The sequence below is a fragment of the Anser brachyrhynchus genome (assembly GCF_964034855.1).
Source record: "Anser brachyrhynchus genome assembly, chromosome: 2".
Taxonomy (NCBI): domain Eukaryota; kingdom Metazoa; phylum Chordata; class Aves; order Anseriformes; family Anatidae; genus Anser; species Anser brachyrhynchus.
Genome location: NC_137695.1, coordinates 66,528,354 through 66,552,938, shown reverse-complemented (window position 1 = coordinate 66,552,938; position 24,585 = coordinate 66,528,354). Strand labels below are relative to the sequence as shown.

The 24,585-nt window shown below is 38.7% G+C and overlaps 1 protein-coding gene across 11 annotated transcripts in view; it reads left to right on the top strand.

The window, feature by feature from the left end:
• Positions 1–24,585, top strand: part of MYRIP (myosin VIIA and Rab interacting protein) — a 232,553-nt gene that overhangs the window by 104,782 nt on the left and 103,186 nt on the right. For all 11 annotated transcript variants that reach the window (XR_013946532.1, XM_080580085.1, XM_080580083.1 and 8 more), the window contains one exon: positions 5,428–5,649. Coding sequence is in view for 10 of the 11 variants with exons in the window: in XM_080580085.1 (XP_080436211.1) it covers positions 5,428–5,649 (222 nt within the window). In the remaining variant the exon portion in view is untranslated. The remainder of the gene's footprint in view (positions 1–5,427; positions 5,650–24,585) is intronic.

Below are 24,585 nucleotides of genomic sequence, written 5' to 3'. Positions count from 1 at the left end.
GAGGAAAAAGTGTTGAAACACAGATTTATTTCCACGTGTTCCATGTGGCAGTATTAGAACAGGAGGGCAAAGTGGTCTGTACTCACAGCACTGCTTCTTGGAAAAGATAATTTCAGCTTTCAAACAGAGATACCTGATATCATCAGAGCTCCCCAGAACATCTACTCTGAATTTTCAGACCTGCTTCTCCCTCTCTGCTCCCCTTGCACCCAGATTTCAACGTCGAACAGTTAAATGAAGTACACAGTCTGTGCTCCTGTGATATCTAATGTTAGAAAAGAAAATGGGGTTAAATACAATCTCTTGATGATTTACAAGTTTACAGGGTGAGAAGAATTTTTAAAAATACCATTTTATTTATTTCATTTAACTACACTCTGATATGTCAAGTCATTTCCCATTGATGATAGACACTGATTGACAGCACTTGTCAGCAACAGAAAAGGAAATCTTCCTTAAGAGCCCCTAGTACAGTATCTATAGATTAACAGAGGACAAATCCGTCATGTCCTGAAGTAATAAAATTGTTAACAGATTAGGATAGAGCCTGATACAAGAAGCAAGGTATCAGTCTGCAGCAAGTGAGCTACATCTGAACTTGGTGCTGATTGACTCTGTTCTCTATGTAGCAAGTTCATTGTCTGATACACGTTTTTAAGACAAGGCTAAGTGTCAAGCATGTTGGCATTTTTCTGGTTCTATCAGCGGTGGAACTTGTTCAACTGTGACTAGCATACAGCTTTCACAGCTTGTTATTCACAACATTTATTTTATGGTATTTAATAAGAGATACAAAGGTGTTAAAGCAACTCGTTTCCCATTATCAGAACTGCTAGCAAATGCAAAACAAAACAAAAACAAACAAACAAAAATTATCACCACAGTTGTGGATTTCTTTCTTTTTAGAAAGAGATTGTCATCGGAATCCATGATACTTTTTCATATAGGTAGCTGATTATTTTTCACAATGCTATCCCAGACTGTAGAAGGATAACTTTATTCGTTAAAGGTGAAATATACATTTTTCTTTCAGTGATAATTTGTTCAGCATCAGTCTAGGCAGGTGTGTATGTTGCTAGGGTAATACAGAGTCCATTTAGCCTCTACATGCTTGTTGCAAAACCTTGTTCAAAATAATAATAATAATGAAATACTGAAATAGGTTTTTATTCTTGTACCTCACTTAACCTTAACTAAATATAAAAATAAGTTATTGTAAGCTCCTAATACATCGTTATCTGATCAGACTGCTGATGGTATTAAAGTTGCATGCTACTCGGCTCACTTTTCATGTGTCTAATTCCGTTGTTATTTTCTTGATGGTGTTCACACTGACGGTAGCCACATGGTGAGTGCTCCGGACATAGTGGCTTTCATAGCAGGCTTGCTGTCAGTCAATATTAAAAATTATTATTGATTTTAGGCAGAACATTGCTACATCAGTTCTGGATGCTTTTTAAAAATCTTATCCGTTCAGCCCAATTCCCTCATCTCCCTATGTGCATGGAAGCTGCTTTCACTTTTTCCAGTGTGCACATCACCCCTGCAATATTCATTCCCGCTTTATAACCACTTAAATAAGAGAAAAGTCAGCACTGTTCCTTTACCCAGTGATATTCAGTTTGAATGCACAGTAGTCACTGAATCTTTAACATTGATTTTTGAAGGCAATGCTGTCATTGCAGGCCTTTTGAATTAAGTGGCAAAGGCAAGGTTTGGACAACAATTTAAAACAATTTAATGGGACAATATCATCAGTTTATACATAGGCAGCACCATCAAGCTCTTAGTTTTGAAAAGAGAGGCCAAGAAAAACTACAAAGAAAGATTTGAGGCTATTTTTGTAGAAATGAGTAACTCAAGGGAAAAAAAGAACCTGAAGAAATGCTTGTGAGATAGCACATAGAATACAACTACAGCTGCAGTAATTGGACTGTGAAATATTTGTCTTAATTTTTGATACAAGAAGTAGTTTACTCATAACAGTTTATGAGCCTCTTAGCACTTGAATGCTGAGGTGTTTCCCCCAACCTGCCAAAGCTTTGTGTTTTTCTGGTTTTAAGGGATTTTTAATGTTACTTTTTTTTTTTTTTTCCTCTGGTACACTCCCTGCTGTCTAATCCTCCCTGAAACTCAATTACTGCTGGTGGATCGATATCCCTGTGTAGATTAAAGGGCTGTGTGTTCTTCGAAGGGTCCCCAGCTGCAAGCAGTATGTTTGCACATGTACTAACATGTTTTTGATGTTGTTGTTTTTTTTTTGTTTTGTTTTTTTTTGACAGCACTAATAATGTGTAGAATACTAATAGACATACTATGTGTTAAATATACCACAAGGCGCAATTGTGACTTGTGTTGATAGGAGCCTAGAAAAAAGACACTTTCTAAGATTATGGCATAACTTGGCATTTCCTCCAAAGGTACCCAGTACAATCCTGTGCTCTACTTTTTGAAAGACAGGCAAATAGAGTTTCCTCGGGGACAATTTAGTAAAGATGTAAGGAGAAATAAAATGTCTGTAGCGATGGTGTAGCACTGCCTCTAACAAGGGATTTGTGTTAGATGCCCATCCTGATGGAGAAGAATAAACTACCTGAGAAGGAGGCAGCTAAAATAAATGAGTGCTGAATCCATAGAGAGTAAATAATGAGGGAGGCATATGCCTGCTGGAAGAATTTGGTTCTTACTGTATATAGCAGGAGAAAAAATATATGACCCTGTCAGTATATAGCTTTACCACGGTTTGCACAATACACTTCATGGCATAGAGACTGTGGAAGTGATGAAATGCTGAGGAGTTCTCCTTGGCATCTCCGGCTAGTTAACTCCAGGGCAGATGTTGGAGAGGGGCTATAAAAATTCCAGTTAGTGTTTTCCCTAAATTTAGTGGCATTGCACTCACCTGGTTGTCCACTTCTGGGGGGGGGGGAAAAAGTGAGGAAGCAAGAGCAGAGGTGGGGACTCCCTTTCAGTAATAACATTCTTGGACCTTGAACATCAAGTTCAAAAGGTGTGAATGGGAGAGAAGTTTCAGCAATCAGCCTGTGACTTCTCATGGTAGCCAAGGAGTAAGGGACCATCAGGTTCTGCACAGATTAAAGGAGCATCTGATACACAGCTGGCAGGTCTACAATTATATTTGTCCATCACCTGAGGAAGCTACAGCGGGTATGGGAACCCCACCAGCTGGACTTGGCCTTTTGTAGTGTGCCAGTTTGAAACAGAGGCTGGTGTGAGGTGAGTGTCAGCTGGCTGCATCCCGTCAGTTGGAGATGCTCCCTCAGAGAGGAGCAGAGGAACAGGTTTCGGGGAGCCTGGTAGCAAAATTGTGCCAGGACTCTGTCCTGGAGCTTGACATCCTGTGTTGTAGCTGATACGTTTCATCCTTTTTAAAGGACTGCTACCAGGTTTCTGCAGGTAATTTTTTCCCTTGTTATATGGAAAGCAGGTGGGTTTTTGTAGTTTTATATTTTAATAAAGCTGACTGGGGCCTTCAGCATTGCTGTTTCATGAACTCCTTCCAGAGCAGCTCCCAAAGGAGAGGCCTGGAGTTTGATCATCCTAGATTTTTTGTTTTGTTTTGTTTTAACCTGTTTCTCAATCATATCCTAGTCTTCCCTCCAGCTTGTTTTAAACTTCACAATATGTGTGGTGAGTTGCCAATGTACATTGGTCTTAACTTTGCATTTAATGGTTACAGCTCTACCTCCCCTCAACCCTTGAGTATGTAATCACAGCAAGGCCTCTAGAGGGGAAGCAAGAAAAGTTTTACAGCTTTTTAGAAGGTTTTACAATCTGAACAGAAGTCATAAAGATTATTTACTTGAAACTCTGAAGAATGTTTATTCAAGTTCAAGCAGGTGGGCCAAACCTTTGTACTGGGGACAAACAACAGAAAAATACATTGTTCTAAAGTTTTAAATTCATAAAACCTGTATCTGGAATATGGTTAAATATGACATACATGCAAGTTCAGAAATGACATGCTTTAGATCACTACTGTAATTGCCTTTTAGACTTGAGGTTTAGAATTGACCTGTCAGACTTTAATAAACAGGCTGTTTTTATTTTAAATTGTTACTCTGTGACAGAAATGGCAAATTAGAAGATGTATAGCCTAGTAAAGTGAGTCTTTTTAACATTCCAGGCTTGGCTCATAATGATGCTTATAGATTATCTTGGTTGAGTTTCTGAATAAGTATGCAATAAGAGTATTCTTCTTCTTCTTCTTTTTTTTTTTTTTCCTTTACCAAGATATTTAAGCATAAATTTAAATACAAGTCACCGTGTCATGACTGTCTTCCTGCAGCTTAATCCACCTCTTATGGTACCTCTAGATTTTGGTGTTTTTTTTAGAATTTTGTGTTACTCTAGTCTTATAAGTGGTTCTAATCAGTGCTTAGAAATAGTAAGTTAGCTACTACTAACTCTGAAAAACAGAAAAAAATGAATATATTTATAGTTGCACTGTTGTTCTAGGCTTTTGCTAGCATGTTTTTCATGAATGCTCTTTTCTTTTAATACAGATACTAGTCGTAGATGCCAGAAACTGTCCACTCACACAACTGTTCATTCTGACTGTTTTTCATTACTCATATCGTGTATTATATTGCTTCATTTGGAAAATATCAAAAGCACTATAAAATGGGAGATAGCAAATTAATAAATGCCACACAAAATCTTTTTTTCTTTTTTCTCTTTTTTTTTTCCTTTTTTTTCTCTCTTTTTTTTTCTAATTTTTTCTTTTTCTTTTCCTTTTTTTTCTTTTCTTTTTTTTTTTTTTTAATAAATGAGCTCTTTTGCTGGAATACAGAAAACTCTAGAGGTCTGCAATAGAGGTCTGAAAATCTTTTCACAAACAGTTGGCAGTTGGCTCAGTATTGGTCCTAATTTAGTTTAAAAAAAAAAACAAACAAAACACTCTGGAAAGAAATATGCGATTAACTTCCTTGACTGAGCTATTATAAATAATATGACTCCATGAATTAGAACACAGAAAACTTAGCACTTTTGTTTTCAAAACTATTGAACAAAGTATTTTTTCTTTTAATTACTGTACACCAAGTCTTTTGACTTTCATAGCCTGGTTTTTGATTTGCGAAGTGCTCTGAAAGCAGACGTGAATTCTCAGATGTCACAAGGGCTTTGTACAGCTGGAGTAGGTAGAGCAGTAGTCTGGTTTTGCAGAGTGTTACTGGAGCTGTGTGAACGGAGATTGTTTGCTCTGACACAGCAGAGTTTACATGGACCAGCCACATGTGACGCCAGAGAATGTAGGAGCTTTTGCTTCTCAGTTCTGGATTTAGAATATGCATTTCTGACATTTGTTTTACACCTGCAGAAGTTATTTAAACAGTATCACATGAAAATATTGAAAGAGGAAAAAGGCAAAGAGATTTATATTTGTTCTTTTGGTTTTTGTTCCAGTGAAATGAAGCAGAAGTTGGATGAAGAGGGTAACAAGTGCAACATCCTTTCCAAGCAGCAGAAGTTCAATGAGCACTGCTGTATTCGCTGCTGTTCCCCTTTCACCTTTCTTATCAACAGCAAGCGACAGTGCCAAGATTGCAAGTACAACATCTGCAAGAGCTGCAGCTCTTACCAGAAGAAGGAGAAGGCTTGGATTTGCAGTGTCTGCCAGCAAGCAAGGTAGGCACCTATTGTTCAACAGCCTGTATAAAGCAGCTGTGGCCTGACCTACTCTTTTCCCTGTATTTGTCAGTAGTTAAGACTAGCAGGATGGGACACGAAGTACCTGTTTATGATGGGGTTGATTTGTACAAAAAATGATTTGTACAAAAAATGGGGTTGAACTGTACAAAACAGCAGTGCAACCTGTTATAATTCTTAACATTTGTTCAGAATATGCTGTCAGGCCTCTGTTTATAGATGGTATCAGTGGTTTACTTGTTTCACCCTTTTGAGGATAATATAGCCAACACATTTAAAGACAGCACCAGAAAACCAAAGCTAATCCAAGCAAACATAACAGTGGGAAATGGACCACTCCCTGGAGGATGACTCTGATAGTCCTTCTTATCTGCATTGTAGGCCAGGTACCAAAAGCAGCCTCAGTTGCAGTAGCATAGTATCATCTCTGACTTCTTTACTTGGATGAGAAGCATAGATGAATTTGATCAGTTCCTCATAGTTTAATTTTGAACATTGGTGAGTAAAACAGCTGAGCAAATATGACAGAGATGGCTGGAGGATCAAGACAAGAGCTGTGTCCTTTTCCAGTGTTGTACAGTATTTCTGTGCTTACCAGCCACTCATTTTTCCTGCTTGCTTCTGATCAATACCCACTTGAATCTTAAGTTTTCACATCATATCTGTGAATGAAGTGTGTGCCCTTTTGCACAGGGCTTTAAGATCATAGGGATCCCAGGTGAGTGACTCTGTTTCCAAATGCCAGCCTTTGAGCCCAAAGGAGGATGTATTCCCCAGGGGCATCTGCTCCTCCTCTGACATTTCCTTAGGGAAACCTACTCCAACAAACCCCTGTCAAGGCAAGAGAAGAATGACAGGAGTTTCTTTTCCAGCAGCACAGAGAGCTGCAGAGCCAGTGTTCAATTCTGCTTTATCCATTTAACCATTTCATGACACCTCTTTCCTCCACTTCTCTCAATTGTAACGCGTTTACAAACATTTTCCTAATTTATGAAATGTGGGACTCTGCTTGAGTTGTTTTCCAGTAAATAAATCAAATAACACTGATGCTAATAATTTTATGCCCTGGTTTATTGGACCATGTGACTTACACATCCCTGCAGGGGAAGCTGGGGTGAGAATTCCCCGGAAGCTGCTGAGGTGTTTTTTTTTTGTTGTTGTTTTTTGTTTTTGTTTTTTTTTGTTTATTTGAGGGGGTATTGTTTTGAACTACCACTCAGTATTTCTTCCAGGGAAAAACCTGGGGGGAAATGCCACAGTTTGTTGTCAGTTCCAGTCCCTTTCTTTCTCAGTGACTTAGAAGTAGGGAGCATGGACTATGCCCTCCCATTGCTCCAGATGTCCTCTTCTTATTATGTCTTTTATTTTTTCCTGTAATAAGTTAACACTAGTAGTAAACATGGCTCTTTGTTTAGCTGCTACTTCTCTGCATGTCTTACTACACTATTAGATACTGAGCTAGAAACATCTCAGAGGACTGTGCTTTCAGGTTGTTCTCTCTGCCCCCCCCCCCCCTCCATTTTTCTTTAATTATGTAAGAATTAATGTTGTAATTCTTTGCTATGTAGAAAGGGCTTAGTTGAACTGGGAAAGCATGAACACTTTCAGTTTGGATTTTCCTTAATGACCTGCTTGTGCTCTTCAGTTCCACTCTAGAGCAGTGCTGGAATACCCTGAGTTTCACTTCTAGCTTTTATTTGGAATATGTCATACGGTTCTCTTATGTTGGAAGCAGTTTCTTACTGTACAAAAGGCTATAAAGCATTCCTAGCAGTAATTATTTTTTTAAAGATGGTTAACCTTGTACATTAGAGCTTGGAACTCTAATTAGGTGAATTGAAAGCTGCTTTGTGTCTATATGTACATGCAAAAAAAATCTTAAAAATTCCTTTATGATTTGGGAACCAGGACCAAAGACTTGGGGATGATTTTTGTTTGTTTTGTTTTGTTTTGGAGAGCAATACATTGCATAAGTGTCACTTGGGTTTGAATTTAAAACACTTCTGAGAGCTGTGTCCTTACCTTTAGATCATCATTTTCTCTATAAGCTTTCTCTAAAAGAGTCGCATCAACTTCTGCAGGCTGTAAATAGTTTACTGGTAGAATTCTACAAGGGGGTAGTCTTGACACTGAAGAAAATCTGGTATGTTTAGTCAGTCTCTCAAGGCATGACCCTACTGCAGCTATGTGTTCGGTGGAAATTGGTTTTCATCTTCCAAAGCAGAGATCTACATTTAGCAGAGAGCAAATAATGCTGGTCAGGATTTGAAACATACAACATTTGTAGAAAATGGGGCCAAAATGTTATAGTCTTCACTTCTTCTAAAGGCAGTAAGCTCATCTGCAAGCCAATGGGAAACAAAAATAGTGTTTTTACTCTTTAAAGCGCATCTCTTCTTTTGATGCATCTTTTAGGTATTACAAGATTTGTCTCCGCATAGAATCTCAATACTTGGAAATGGCTTTCTAGCAATGTTGCTGTGAGGAACTGCAGAACCTTTCTTCGTTTTCCCAGTTTTTCAGTTCTGCAACACCTTCTGCTAACGCATTCTGGTTTAGATTTATCTCTGAAGGCCTTTATTAACATTCTAGTGTTTTGTTTTTTTTGTTTGTTTGTTTGTTTTGCTCATGTGTATCTTTCTAATTTCTAAATATGTTATGATAAAATTGTATACTATTGGTGTCAAGTTTTCCATTTGTGTATGGTGTCAAGTTTTCCATTTGTGTATAGTGCATTTCTGGTTCTTCAAAAGCTTTGTACAAAGTCTTCTAGTTAGACACACATAAGATGATGTGTTTGGGCAGCAGTCTGTACATATTAGTAAGTGCTTTTGGCTAAGTAGATTCCAGACACAGTTGCTCTGCCCTCTGGATTAATACTTGGTGCCAGACAAGGGGGTTCTTTGCTCATTTATCAGTAATAGGGCATTATTTCCATTTGTCTGATGCCCTCAGACGGAGGTCTTTCCTTGTCTTTCTTTTCCAAACCATAAGGAGTCATATTCCACAGCACCCTGCTAAGGGATACTCTGCTTTCCAGTTTAACACTTGCACTAACAACAACAACAACAACAACAAAATAAAAAAATATATAGTGTAAGCCATTAAAATGCATATTTTTGCAGGCTTTCTACACCAATCCCATAATACTTCTAGACTGTAGGAGGGGGGCTTATACAGGTCTATCCAAAATAAGGTACACAAACATCTGAAGGCTGTCCACCACATTTTTTTCATAACTCTCTAGCATTCTAGGTTTCCTTTTTCTGGTGTCACTTATTTGCTTATTAGAAGAGCTCTGCCTTTGTGAGAATGTGTGCACCTAATCCTTTCATGCCTTCACATCCATCTGCTGTGTGATTCTCTCATTTGTTCTCAAAAACCTCACTCAGATGATGAGAGATCATCATCTGGTGGCCTCTGCTTAGCTCCCTTGAACCACGTTTTGAGTAAGGGGGCATTATAGGGGACATACAGGGGTCTGCAGAGCATCATCATTCTGCTTCTTAGAAGCTGCTTTGCTGCTGATGGTCCTTTGCTAATGACAGTTATTAAGACACAGAGATCCAAGCACTGCTCCTTTTCTCCTTAATGGTGTTGACTAATGGAAAATGCAGTGATGCTGCATAAACTTGAACTTCATGCAGTCAAAGTAGTGGTCTGAGCATCTCAAAATGTGTCTCAAAAATTGTCACTATGGTTGCTTGCAGCACAGTTTTTTTTTTGTTTGTTTTGTTTTTCATACTTCCAATATTGACCCAACTTTTCATGATAATTTGACTGCTGCTTTAAGAAAAAAAAAAAAGGGGGGGGGGTAAGACACTATTATTTATCTTCTCAGAGTCTCAATCCAGAGCTATTTTTGAGTGTTTTTTACCACACTTTATTTTGAGATTATTTTAGAGCACAGTTGAAAGGTAAGGTAAGGTTCTAACTAGACTAACAATTAGCATTAGTAGCAAATGTAATTGTCTTACTGACCATGAAAATGAATTAGATCGATTAGATAGCTTTTTAAAATGTACAGTACAGCAAGAAATGAGGACAATTTATTAAGGTCTAGCCTACCTGCAGAGCCCAGTACATTTGTCTCTGACTAGCGTGTATTGGAAGTAATACTAATATAAAAAAGGAGCAATGGGCAGAAGAACACCCTTCAAATAGGCTGGAGCTTTGCCACACCCAGGAACAGTCCCAAATAAAACTTCTCTATTTCAGATGGTTTTGTTTGGAGCATGTATTTAATATAATGTGCTGTGATGTCAGCAAAACAGTGTATTTTTGTGGAAACATGGTAGAGTCAGTGTGAGTTTAGCCTTTCAAACAGTACATCTCCTCTGCTTAGCTGATGCACGTTTTAGTGTAAAACTCTTTACAGTCTCTGCAGGAATACTTTGTCTGCTCTGTGTGGATGAGCTGGATGGGGAACTCTGCTAAAGTTCAGTCTGGAGACAACTTGCAGCAATGATGTGAAGCTTGTCTGATGTTTGTCATGCTCTCATTCTCCTCCAGCAATTACCAGAAAAGGCCTGTTCTTCTGCTGGGTACAGTTAACAAGGAAAGCATCTGAGAAGTTTCTGCAGAGAATTTGGGAACATACATTAAAATGCAGATGCAGGAATGCAGTAAAGGCACCCTTGGCGGTGCTCACATTCAGCCAAAGCTCACCTTGGTACCTGAGCTCGCAGGCCAGACACAGTTAACTGTGTAGTGGAGGCCTATCTTACAGTCATCCATATATGTATTTGCCTTGTGTATCCCTGCTGCCTGTTTTGAGGTGATGTGTTGAAATCACTAAGACATTTTAGAGAAGTTTTATGGATGGGAAGGCATCTCTTAATGTGAGGTACCAAAACCACATACATTTTCTACAAATTTAATCTCTGGCGTTTGTTAGCAAGAACTGCTGGCTGAAGTTCTTTCATCTGTGTAAAGAGAGGATGATAATATTTCTTTATTTCCTGTTTATTTCCTGTCTTGACACTAACACCAAGCATGAACTGTTCCCAGTTTCAGGGCTGCGTGAAGCCATGATGTTGGGGCCTGCAGCAGCTCCCCTGTCCCATGACCTAAAACACCCTGCAGCTGAGAATGCGCAGGCTCTGCCAAGTGAAAAGCAGATGAGCGCAACACTAACTTCCATCTCTCTGTTTTGCTTTCCTCTTTTTCCCTTCCACTCCATTGCTGAGGATTGTGTATATTGGTAATGGCTAGTAAATTTTTGTGAAGTTTTGGCCTGGGCGTTCAAAGCATGTGCAGGATGTTTCATGGTAAGGAACTCCTGTGACACTTTTGAAATAAAAGTGTGCCTAAGCTTAGCTTTCAAAGGTACTTTACAGCTAGAATTATAAATTACTGTGTCTTTGGGGAAAGAAAAACACATGCACACAAACGAAAGCAAAATTTGGCAAAGCCTTGGGATGGTATTTATGAAAAAGAAGTAGTCCTAGTTAATAATTGAACCTTGTATTTGTTTGTTGATGCATTTAGCTGTAACAAAACAGTTGGTTTCATGACTTAGTTGTGGAAAGCTGATTAAGTATAACACTGCTTAGCAATCTTGTTTTGTTTTCAAGCAGGCTAAACCATCTGGTAAAAGGAAGCTGAAGTATCTTTTAGATAGTCTACCTCAACTGCAGCTTTGTGCATACCTATATGAAAGCTGGATATTTCTGTTGTGTGAGGTTCCTGTCTGAGATTTGAGACAACTTTTACAGAATTTGGAAGCTGTGACTTTGTCACGTAAATGGCAGGAAATGTACATTTTTCCTTCCAAGATAGAATTGGATAGGAACGTTTGCTTGCTGTGTGGAAGAAAAGAAAAGATGTTTTAGCTCTGCCGTGTGCGTGTTGTCTTCACTGGACCCATATGGGTTTTGTTGTCTCTCTTTTTTTTTTTTTTTGAAGTCATCTAATTTAGTCCATTCATATTCCACCTAAGGGATTTACTAATTTTACGTAAATAGCAGTGAAAGTTATTTTCCTCAGCTCCTCAGCTGCATGTACTTGTACAAATTGATGCAATTCCTTCCAAAAATGCCTGCCATTCTATTGCAATTTTCTTCCTCTTCCATTTCCCACCATTAACTCCCTGGTTTATATCTCAACTCTTCAGCTGTTTCTGTTTACCATTCTTTAGGATTGATAAGCTCTCTAGAAACTTGTGAAAGCATCACATTTGCTTACAGTATCCCTGAAGAGCAAGGGCAGTAGCCTGGATTTTGCACATGAGCCAGAAAAAGTCTTTGCTTTATTTAGTTTTTTCCTAGCTGGGTGGGAGAGGGAGAAAAATGTGCAAACTGTTTGCTTTGGCAGGCTGATCTCTACTGTTTTTATTTTTTTATTTTTTTTAATGCTATTCTGATCTGTCTTAATTATTTCCAAAGTATGCACTGTGAACAATTTCAATTCTGCTATACAGTGTACAGCTGTACTTGTTTAACACACAGCCAACTGCAATGCTGCACTCAGTTTGAAAAAAAGTATCTAAAATGGAATTGGAGAAGAGAGTACAAGAGAGGTCTATTAAAATGTCTAAATAGAAATGCTAATTAGATGATCATTTCTAGCTTTGAGTAACCTCTGAAGTGAGTGTGCAGCTGAGTGCCCAGAGGACTAACCCGTTTTTTAGGAGATCTAGATTCCAGTTCTAGCTGCTCACCTGATTGCCATGTGACCTTGGGGAAGTTCGCATGTCTCGAATTTCCCCATGTGCAGAATGGATTTAATGATGCTGAGGTCTTGGAGGTCAGTTGTTGAAAAGTTAAATGCTATGGCTGTAAAATGTTAAGTATTTATAACATACTGTTATTATAGACATTTTGCTGCAGTCAGCTTAGTTAAAAACTTTGCCTTCTGTGTTGCAGTAGCACAGGAAAGTAAGTGCTTGGATTCTCCCAAGCACATTACTCCTGTTTCTGAAAAGAGTTAAAAGGAGGACTCAGGGAACTACAGACCATTGAGCCTCAGCTCTGTGCCTGGGAAGATCATGGAACAGACCTTCCTGGAAGCAATGTCAAGGCACATGCAAGACAAGGAGGTGATCCAAGACAGCCAGCATGGCTTCATCAAAGGCAAATCATGCCTGACCAAACTGGTGGCCTTCCGTGATGGAGTGACTGCATCAGTTCACAAGGGAAGACCAACTGATGTCATCTATCTGGACTTCTGTAAGGCCTTTGACATGTTCCCGTGTGACATCCTGGTCTCCAAATTGGAGAGAGATGGATTTGAAGGGTGGACCATTCGTTGGATAAGGAATTGGTTTGAAGGCCACACCCAGAGAGTGGTGGTCAATGGCTCTATGTCCAGGTGGAGTCTGGTGATGAGTGGTGTACCTCAAGGGTTTGCCTTGTTGATGTCTTTATCAACAAGTTTGATAAATGACACCTCAGCAAGTTTGCAGATGACACCAAGCTGAGTGGAGCAGTCAATACACTGGAAGGAATGCCATCCAGAGGGACCTGGACAAGCTAGAAGAGGGGGGTCCATATGAACCTAATGAGGATAAACCAGTCTAAATGTAAGGTGTTGCACCTGGGTTGGGGCAATGCCAGGCCTGGGTACAGACTGGGAGAAGAACTCACTGAGAGCAGCCCTGCAGAGCTGGTGACTTGGTGATCCAGATGAAAAAATAAATACTGTGTAAATAGTGTGCAAAAATATTGGGACTGCTGAACTGGGAGATGAGTAAGCAGGGATGCAGCACATTTTTTTCCACATAATAAGCAACATATGAATTATAGATTGACCTTATTTAGCCTTTCAGTTTTTCAAAAGCCATGGCCTTTCATTGAAGTTGACAAGTGGAAAGCTAATTAAAAATACCCACAATTCCTTATTTTAAATGTGATCATTCCTGTGTGTTGTGATGGACTTTTCTTGGTTGACAGGTTGACAGAGTGAGGTTTGCTTTCCTGACATCCCCTCTGCTTCAGCAGATTTATGAGCTGATAATTATAATAAACTCAACATGGCCAAGCACTTTTGGAATCTGATAAACCCCTCTGAATATCCCATACTGCATCGTCCTTTTCTCTCCACCTGGTGCCTGTATGTGGGTGACCTTGTGGGTGTTTCTCTAGGCCCCTGCAGAAGTTCTCGGGTAAGCTTTCTGAGAGGAAGAACATTTTGGCTCAGTCCTGTGGTAACATGAGCTGAAATGTAGGATAGTGTGCTTCAGAGCAGGAGCTCCCCAGACAGGCTGAACTGTAAAATTCAAGAGGAGACATTTGCTGCCCAGGCATTTCAGCCCCAGTGCTCCCCCTCCAAGCTCATGTGGCAGCACTGGGCTATCTGCTGGCCTTCAACGTTCTGGGTCATCCTGCAGCTCCACCGAGTGTCAGCCTTTCCTCGTCCTCTCCAGGACTACAGGATGCTTACTTGCCTGGCAGAAGCTGACTTCTGATTCATGTTTTTCTCCTCTGAGCTGGGTTTCTAAAATCTTCTTAGCATAACGTTGTTTGGGAAATGTTTTTCAAAACATATTAATCTGAAAAAGCTGTTAAACAAATTACCCCTCCGACTTTTTTTTTTTATTTTATACCAATTAGTTTCAGTGAAAGTGCCCTTGGAAAAAAGGTAGTGAAGTTTTAGTAATGAATTTACTAATCTTTAATTTAAAAAAAAAATGTATAAACAGCGATTTTCATAATTTCTAGATGAGATGTTCCATTTTTGGGTTAAGTCAGAGAGTCTTCATGTTTCCCTGTGTTAGAATTCCTTTTGCTGATTTCTGCCAAATGACAACTCTGATGAATTATTTTTTAAGGTGGAGAAAAATCACATTCCAGTTATTAAGTGTTATTTTTCTCAATTACTACTTTGCCATCATAAAATGCACAGAATAAATAAAAAGTACATTGGGTTCTTTCTAGCAACTTTTACAGTTGCCTTTAAACAGAGCAGACTTTTCAAGTGAACATACTTGAACATCTTTATACGATCGATATGAAAGAGTGCTAACTGACTTGGCATATGTTTGTTTCTGTTAGCATGCATTTGCTGAGTTGTCAGGTTTTCTCCTGCTGTATTTGTGCAACTGTCAAGCTTTGACAAAGAACAGAAATCAGTACCATGCTCCCTCTGCCACTGATGCTGCCACCTCGAGGAACAAAGCCAGGGACCGGCCTGTACTCTGCCAGTCCTCTCTGTGTGCTTTTTGCCTTTTTTTTTTGTGGTTGAAAAGTTTGTAATGTTTTGTAATGGGTTTGTAATGGGTTTGTAATGTTTTGTTGGGCGCAATGTGAATTTAAGGAACTGGAAATCAAGAGGGAAGATCTCTGCAGTGAAGGAAGAGTCTTCTCCCACCTTAAGAGTGAAGTATAACTAACTTATATTGATACTGTATGTCCCTCTGTCATTATGAGCTAAAGATTGTATCCACAGTCCACAAGTATGAGCCAAATCCTATTTTTATTCCCCTCCCTGTGGATCAAAGGCCCTCTGTGGCTCTGTGCATTTTTCCTTAGAAAGATTTATCCTGTTAACTGTGAACAGCTGCCCAATTATGTGTGGGTACACTTAGAGCATTATAAATGCTGTGGTTTGCACAAGTTTTCTTTTCCTGGTGATAAAATTGGAAATCCTCCAGATTTGTAGCCACTAGTTGTGAATGGCAATAATAAATGTGTCTTTCCTGTAGCTAATGTGCTTTGCTATCAGGAATAGTATCTTCTTAAAAGGTTCTTCTGTTACCAAAGAAGTTAAAATGAAAATTTAATTTGTCATTTTTAAAAAGCTCAACGACACCGATAAGTAAATCCCTCATATGCTGTTATTCTTCAGAAACACCTCTCACTTGAAATAGATACTGAAGCACATACCACTTATTATCTTCAATATGAATCTATGAGACTAAGAATTTATGTATTTTGTAAGGCAATAATTTATCCTGCTTCTGTGACCTAGGTGTAAAGAAAGGTGGAAAACGCAATTGCCCTGTCTTTCTGCCAAAGACAAGGAGTGGTTACTAAATTTGTATGCAAAATTAAGTATATGGCTTTTTGTACTGTTTTTGTAGTAGCACATCTCTTCTGCAGTCAGGTGTTCGTAAGGTCGTTCTCCAGATACTGGGACAAGTGTATGGCTATTGGAGTTAATTATGTTTCTTGCATCTTCCACCCTATCTACTTTCAAAATATGACCCTACACTTGTGGATGGTGAAATAAGTGGTTACGCCTGCCAAAAGTACCTGTATTGTAAATATGTTTCCTACTTTTTCTTATTGCACATCACATCTGCACCTTGTGCTGCAGCGATTCAGGCAAATACCATTTTACCTCAGCAACTAGTAGGCAACCCTTGTATTTATTTTGTATCCACAAATAAAATAATTTTAACGTAGGGGGAAAACAATCTGTGACCTAAAGCTGTTTTTGAGTTTGCATCTGCCTTTATTTCAGGTTGTTGTATCTTTTTCTGCAGAAACTGCTTTAGAGATGAAGATTGGATATTGACAGAGTGCCTAAATAAAAGCTTTCTAAAAACAAAATACTTTTAAATCTGCTGTTTGATCATAGCAAAAGAAAGCTTCCTGTTTATTTCCACATTACTGCTGGATTTACAGCGTGCTTAAGAATTTCCTTGATGAAATGCTTTCATCAGAAAACTGTGTTAGTGAAAAATGGAAATTCTTCACAGATGGCACGCTTGTTTTGACTGGAAAATGATGAGGTCCAACATGGAAATTTTACAAAGGAACAGTCCCCTGAAACATGGGAGCTGAGATTAAAAGCTTTCCTCAGAATCAGGTGGATCAGTTAGTTTCCCAGTATTTAATAGTTTATTTTAAAATATGTTTTTTATTCTCCCCATAGTCCCCCCAAATATTTTAAACTGGTAAGTTTCAGGGAATTAATGTGATATAGTTTTATGGTTTGACTTTTGTCTCTGGATTGTTGGATGCCAACAGCAAACTTCTGGCACATTTCTGGAGCTGTTTTATTAGTCCTGTTGTCTAGGGGATGTTCTGTGACCAAGAGATCTTGCTTATTTTGGGGAGATAAACTTTGTAAGGTAATGAGATGGCCTTTGCCGCTCTGGTTGTAGTAGTGATTGCCCTTATCAATTTGATTTCAAATTTTCTATGTGGTAAAGCTTGTTGGAATTTGGTGAGTGATGTCCTTTGGCAACACCTACAAGCCAGATGTCCTCACTAATTCTTTTAGGTCTCATCCCTGCTTCTGCCCATTGACGTGCAGACTAAAGGATGCTTTTCCAGGCCTCAGCTTAAGAGACACTTCCTTCTCTTTTCATTAGGCTTCCAGGAGATAATTAGCAGTGAATGAAAAAGTCCATTTAGTGAAGAAATATTCTGTTCCATCGTCTGTCACAGTCTGAGGTTATACAGGTTAACAGGATAATGAAGACAGCGTGGTTCATACTGCCTTCAATTTGCTGATGACAAATCTTTCTGTTTTTTTTTTTTTTTTTTTTTTTTTCAGGCTGGTCAATATTGTGGCATGTAGAGTAGAGGCTGGAGCATGGAAGCTTGAATGAATGCTTATGTGATAGAAGAAATCCTTGTAAAGAATGGTAGAAATTGCATAAGTAGTCATAATAGTCCCACTGATGTGTTTGCAAGTGCTTCATAACCTAGGGGACTTCTTAGGTTCTCTGTATCTCAGATAGCTGCAGTTCTCAAAAGCACTTTCAATCTCTGGCATGGTAAGAGTTAGAGACAAAGACGTTTATGACATGGTTCCATCATCCTGCAAGCTCACAGGTATCCAGGTGTCTCTCTGTGATGGCAGTGCATATACATCTGATCAAAAATGTTTTTGGAAATTGTCCTGAGGGGAAAATAATTATAGAGTGTTGTACTGTGAAGAAGTGCCCACCATGAATGACATTTTGAATGCCTCTGTCTTCTGTGCCTTGGAAGTCTTGAGCTATTCATTTTTGGAGGGAAGTAATTCAGTTGCATTCCGTTTGTCTTAAACAGACAAACAAAACCAAACAAACTAGCTAAAAAACAGCAAACATTGCAATTGTTTCCTTTAAGTCTTAAACTCCATGATCTGTGTCAAAATGCCTGTTTGTGTTTTGCCTCTAGGATCAGAGGGCTGTTGGAAGTAATGGAATTTGAGGTTAATAATTTAGAATTTGTTGGCATTAACTTTGCTCCATGAACTAGTTTCTCTGAGTATAGAAACTAGACCTCTCACATGGAAAAGATAACAAATGAGTCTGTTGCTCCTAAACATAGTGTGTGTTAATACATTTTCTTGTTTCTCATCAATAAAATTATTATTAGAGGTTGAAAATTCTCGGGAAACACCAGGTTTCCAAACAGTCTTACAAAGAGTTTGAGTAGTGAGGGCTGTTTTTCAGACCTGCAGAAGCATAGATCTCTTGAGTCTGTCCTGTATAGTGTGTTTAAGTGCCATATTTTCCACTTTTGATGTTTTTTACTTGTTACCAAAAAATGGGGTTATGGCAAGAGAAGCAGTAACAAAATAGAGTGAAAGGAGATTGATAGGATAAGTATGAGGAGGAGGTTGAGGGGAATAGTACAATTATAGTTTGAAAAATTAATCACATAATGTGTCATCATAATTCCCGACTTGCAATTAAACAGCAAAAATCTCCATAAAAGATCAGTAACTCTGGAGAGCAATGTTCAGGATCCTGAACAACACTTCCAGTATATAATTTGCAAATTGGTTGACAGATACCTGCCTCACATGTGCTGTACACTAACATACTCCAATACTTACTATAAATACTTCCAGCAAAACCAGAACTCCAGTTGCATAGCTAGCTGGCTGTGATGTTGCAATATACCAGCTTCATGAATAGCTTAAAATAAAAGTAAAGAAGTGGCAGATGGGATGTAGTTAGGAGCTATCCAATCAGGATTTCCAATGTTTTCATGTATTCTCTGCCTCTTGTCCTTCCCTGGTGACCTCTGAGGAGAGTCTGGTGCTGCTTTCTCCAAGCCCTCTTCTGAGGTTGTTGTGGGCAGCAGTTTGACACCCCAAGCCTTTGATACCCCAAGAGGCCACACAAACACCTCTCCCTCAGCCTCTCTGAGGCATGATGCTGACTTGTGCTCAATTTGTTGTCCACCAGCATCCCCAAGCCCTTCAGTGCCCAGCCACATCAGTGCCCAACTTGTGCTGTTGCCTGGGTTGTTCCTCCTGAGATGCAAACCCTTGCTCCTGCTCTTCTTGAACAATATGATCTTCCAGTCAGTGCATTTTTCCAGCATGTCCAGGTCCCTCTGAATAGCAAGCTCTGCCATCCCATGTGTTTACTGCTTTCCCCAGTTTGGTTTTGTCTGCAAACTGGCAGAGTGCACATCATCCCATCATTCACATAAATAAAGACATTAAACATAGTTGGCCTAAATATGAGTCCATGGTAACTGGCTGCCATTTGGACCTTGTACTTCTGCTCGCAGTTCTCTGAACCCAGGGTTCTACTTGTGCAGTCAACTCACCAGTTTGGATACAGGGAGACTATGGGACGTGACTGGAGCCATATTCTTGGTCTGTCTGAGCTGGTAGCCTGTGTCCCATAGAAGACTCAAAGATGGCCTCAAACTCTGTGGTATTTAGTTAAGTGTAAATGTCTGAAAGCTGGATACTCAAAAGTTATTTCATGGTTTTTCTTTTGCAAATAAGAATCTGAGGAAAAATGCAGAGATAAACCTGAAGCCACGCACTTTGCTGAGCTCACTGTAGTCATAGTATCACTTTTGTGATACTTGCTTTTAGTGATAGCTCACTTTTGATAGTGGAATTAATGGATGCCAAGAGAACTTCTCAAGTGGTCAGCCTGGACTAAGCTACAGTAGTAGGATTTCAGGATAGAAATCCTCTTTTATCTGAGATAGCCAGGACTCCAGCCCTCCAGGCTCTTTGGGGGCTTTATTTAAATCTGCTGACTTTTAAAAGGGATACAGAGCATTATGTTAAATGAGCATATATGTAGACTTTTCAAAGCATTGTTCCAGGTTTGGCAGTGTTTGACATTTCAATAGCTCAGATGCACTTGATGATGTTAAGGAGTCATGTGATGTAATTACTACCTTGAAATTCTGCAAGCCCGGACTTAGCTCCCAGTTTTCCTTCAGACTACCTCTGTCTAAAGGCAGCTGTGTTAAACTTTGTATGCCCTAATTCTTTATTGGGGAAATATAATAGATAATGGTGGCAAATTCATTTATGTTTTAGTATAGAGATTCTCAGGGAAGAACCACCTCTGAATTGTGCCCAAATCTTGGGTACAGATGATGACTGCTACTAGAATCCAAGCAGAAATCAGCACCATTTCTGAACTCTGGCTTCTTACAACTGGGTGCCTTTCAATATGTAGTTTAGCCTTTGCAAAACCTTAGTTAATTCTTGCCACACAAAGATTGTGCTGTTTTCAGTTCAAATGTACTTTTCCATTTTTAAAAGGACATAAATACACCATGCGCACTTCTACCCTTTCTGTATCGCAAAGAAAGTTGCTGTCCCAGCAGTACTGAGGCTGAAAAGTGTTAGTTGTCAGAATTACTTTTTTAAAATAGAAAGTGAATTTATGTAATCTTGATTGACAAAGTTTCAGGATTGTGCTGAATCTCGTGAGCTGTCTGATATTTGCACACTTTTCATTTAGGTTATAAAGGCATCATTGTGGCTTCCAAAATTATTTGGACACTTCCATTTTGCTGGATGATTGCTGATGCTGATTCTGTGCATTTCAAATGTCTTTGAGTAGTTTATGAAAGGCAGAAGGACTTCAAATTCAAAACACAGCTTTAGTGTACATATAAAGGTAGAAAATGAATACAACAATTTTGCCACAGACGAAAAGAGTGTTTCTTTCATGTCTTTCCATGTCTTATATAGAAGGGCTTGCAGATCGTTGTTTGTTTTTTTGTTTGTTTTTGTTTTACAGTATACAGAGGAATTTTTTTTTCTTCCTCTGCAGGTGCCTGAATTCATCAGGTGAGGAAGCAGGCAGTGGGCCAAGAGCCTGCTTCCTACTCAAAATTTACTTGCTGCCTGGTGACAAGGCCACCCTGCCTTTGCCTTTTTGGCTTTATTTAGAGAGAGCAAGTAATCCCTACCTTGATAAAATGTGTATAACCTTTGCATAACTATTGTTCAGCTTGAGATTGTACAGACTTGGAGTGTCCAATTAAAACCATTGATGTGAGAGGAACCATATGGATAATGGAGGTTCTGGAAGGATTTGATAATTTTATGGTGTGTTAGTAGGGAACCACAGCTATGCCATCCAGACAACCAGGTGAGACTTTTCAAAACTTTTCTCCTCCTGAGCCCTCTGCAAGAATCAGTTCAGAGTCTCATCTATCAGAATGCAACAGTCAACTTTTCTCTGTTAGTTTTACTGTTTTCATGCTTGCTCTGCAGCCTGTGCAAGAATATGAATTTGAAGAAGGACTTTTCAGGTTAGAAGAGTGTAAGTTACTCAGTTTTGCTGGAGAATTGTGTAATCCCCCAGGTTCATACTGGATCAAAAAGGCATCAAAATGGCTCAGAATTTGCTCTCATGTCTGCTGTAACATGGGGAAGCAGATCTGAGGTTTCTGCCATCAGATCCAAACCAGATTTTTACTACTTTTAATTGTTAATCATTACTGCTGTTACTCCAGTGGCGTGTTTTTCTATGGTCAAGGCAATGCAATTGAATATCAGAGTTCTGTAGGAAAAGCGGCCTTTCCTGTCCAAATGATTTTCAAGTGAAATGTGAGGAGAGGTTGCTGGCAAATTCCCTTAGTTGCTAACATAACAGATGGAAAATGGGGTCTTGATCAGAAAGAAATAAAAATGAGCCTTGCATTTAGTGAAGGGGAATACTTCCTCCATACTGTCTTTAGATTCTAGATTTCATGGTTTTAATTTTTTTTTTTAATAGTGAGAAAGAATCTAAACACAGTACTTCTCCTAGTTACCATGTAGACTGGAATTGACATTCATCCCAGTTAACAGGCTGGTTAAGATTGGCATCTAATGCTAGCTGATTTGGTTGAAAATGGGCAGCTATAAGTATTTTCTTCTAATGAGATTTTTCCATGATTAACCTCGTCCATAGTGATGTGATTTCTTAAATCACAGCAAATCCTGTTCATGGAATCAGCTGTGGGCATCCTAATACAAATAGCAGCATCTCCTGATGCTTCTCTGGGTACCAGCTGGAGAGCTTTTCAAGGATGATGATGCATCTGGGGGCAGGAGTAAGAATTTAGTATAAATGAGAACTGGGATTCTGAAAGTCCTTTACATTTAGTAGGAATTGTAGAAAAACCTGTATGTTACAATTTTCACTGCTAGAAACCGTGGAAGATAAAGTCAGCATGTAGCAAAATGAATGATGCCCTTCATTTATAAGATCTGGATCATTCTTCAACAGTGCTCTGGCAATTGCTAGTTAAGCAGTATAGGCAGCACCTCCCACATTCAGTTATTTATTTATGGCAGAAAAGAAACAATATCTGATGGGGAAAAATCAGCTTCTTATGGGAATGCTCTTAACTGTGACTCTTACCTTGAATTTCCTTAGTAGTAAGAAGTTTCTGTTATGCAAGGCTAGAAAGCGTAACTGTCCTGCCATGGTTTTGTGAAGGTTTCTTTGAGCTAAAAATGTCTTTTCCCTGCAGTAGCATACTGCAATAAAACTAAAGAGGGTTGAGGTGGGGAACCAAATGCTAAATAGCATTATTGCTGCCCCATGATTTCTCCTAATCCCTGTTATTTATATGACAGGCAGAAAATTTTCACCTTTTTTTTCATTTAAAATGAGTAGTTTTGCTAGTGCACTGCCTTCTTAGAAGGAGTCAAATGCTCTGTGGAACGAAATCCCATATACCAAATCTTTAATGCCTCAGGTTGCACGGCACTGGCAGACCGTCATTTCTAGAGAGAAAAGATTTCCCCTCAGATGCAAATCTCACAGGTCTGTTCTGCTTTTAATGCTTGCTGAATAATTGTCTCCAGATGCTTCTACAGATTCATCTCCAGTCTGAACACTGCTCTCAGAATAAATGTAGCAGTTACTGCCTCTGAGCAAAGTAACACCTTTGTCACAATTTATGGTTATTTTGTCCCAACTTATTCTTGTTCTCATAAGTTTACACTGAAAGTTGGATTATACAATGCTTCCAGTCTTTTACATAGTTTAGATAAAGTCTCTGCAAGAAGTCCTTGCAGGTTCTGCATTTCCTTTGATGCCTTGAGTTCAGTTGTGTGTAAAAGCTCCATGTGTAAATGGCTTTTCTGGGTGTTTACAGACTGTTTAGCCTTGTTACAAAAAGTACACAAGAGATGCTAATTTTGAATGTTTAAAAATCCGCAGTGGTGCTGTCAAAGTCATGGAAAAACACTGCGAAACCAAATCTGACTTCTACAGTCAGTATGCAGATATCTGATATTATCGTGTGGTCCTGTTTTAGTTTATGTAAATAAATATTCACTAACATCATCTGTGAAATGTTACTTGATGTTATTATGCCAGTGCTGTTTGTGCTTCCATAATTAATTTAATATTTGAAGCAGAGCATCATAAGAGGGATACTTCACAAGAAGGATACTTCATATTACTCCTAGTATTAACAAATATATTTAGGGATTGAAGTAAATATTCTGAAAATTTTATAAGTATCTTGATTAATTTGAATTTAATCTAATTTCTAAATCATTTCTGTCCATAATATAAAGTAATAGCAGAACAGGGTAGGCTGTTTAGACTTCCCATTACACTAAATCACTGAAACCATTTGCAGTTGAGTATATTTGGAGAATATACTCTTCAGTCATCATTTTTCCACCATTCTCTATATCTGAAAGCTGCTTTCTCAACAGGGAATGAAAACATAATCTTTCAGTGTCACAAACTCTTTAAATCCCTTCCCTCTCTCAAGATCACTTCCACTACTCTTCTGTTCAGCAGGACAGATGTCTTTTAAAAGGCATGTTACTGATCTCTTACAGGGGCTAAATCTTAGCCTTTTCTTGGGAAGACAGTGACCTTGCATTTAAACTATCCCTGAAGTGTGCAGTACAGACATGTTCATGTTGCATTCCCAAATGAACCATAACTTTTGCTGTGTCATAGTACAGTCTGAGTAGAAATGAAAAATGTTCTTTAAAAGTAATTAAAATCTAACCTGGAATTTGTGAACCTTGTACATTCACCAGAGGGGTACACTTAGAGCATACAATGGTTACAGATTTTAGTTGCTTGAGTAATCCTGCTTTGCAGTTCTGTAACTGCATCTATTTGAGATGGAAGTTGATGTTTTAGTTTTTCTTGGGATAGTTGGCACAAATTTATGATTTTTTTAGCATGAGTTTACTGCTGCAGACTCTCAAATGCAATGTGAGACTAAGGCTGAAGAATTAAAACCATGTATTTAAATTATATAAGGGGGAAAAAAATCCTTCATTTCTGGAGATGATTTGTCCTTACACTGGATACCTGCTATTTTAAACCTGAGCCATTTTTCTAGAGCCCTTCCATTTGTCTTTGGTGTCAAACATTTCCGTGGTAACATGTCACTTCTCTGCTTTCCTGTTTTCTACCTTTACCTTGAAATAAAAGAGGTGGCAATTGTTGAGAAAAGGTACACTTCAGATAGATTGTAGTGGTCTTGGATATTTTTACTGATGTTATATTTATTTTATCAGCTAATACAGTAGTTTTATTCTTTGCATTAATAGTGATCTAGTTCTTTTTAGCTTTTCAGTTCTTTAGATATTTCTAACATTCTGTAAAAGCTTGAAGGCTACCAAAAGAAAATCATCGGGATTATTTAAAGACAATCTGATGGTATAGTTACCTCAGTGACATGCACAGATATTTAAAGGGCGTTTAAGTTGCAATGGTAAGCACATAAAAGTTTTGTGATGCAATGATTAAAGAGACTGTGAAATGATGGCTCAGACATGATCATTATA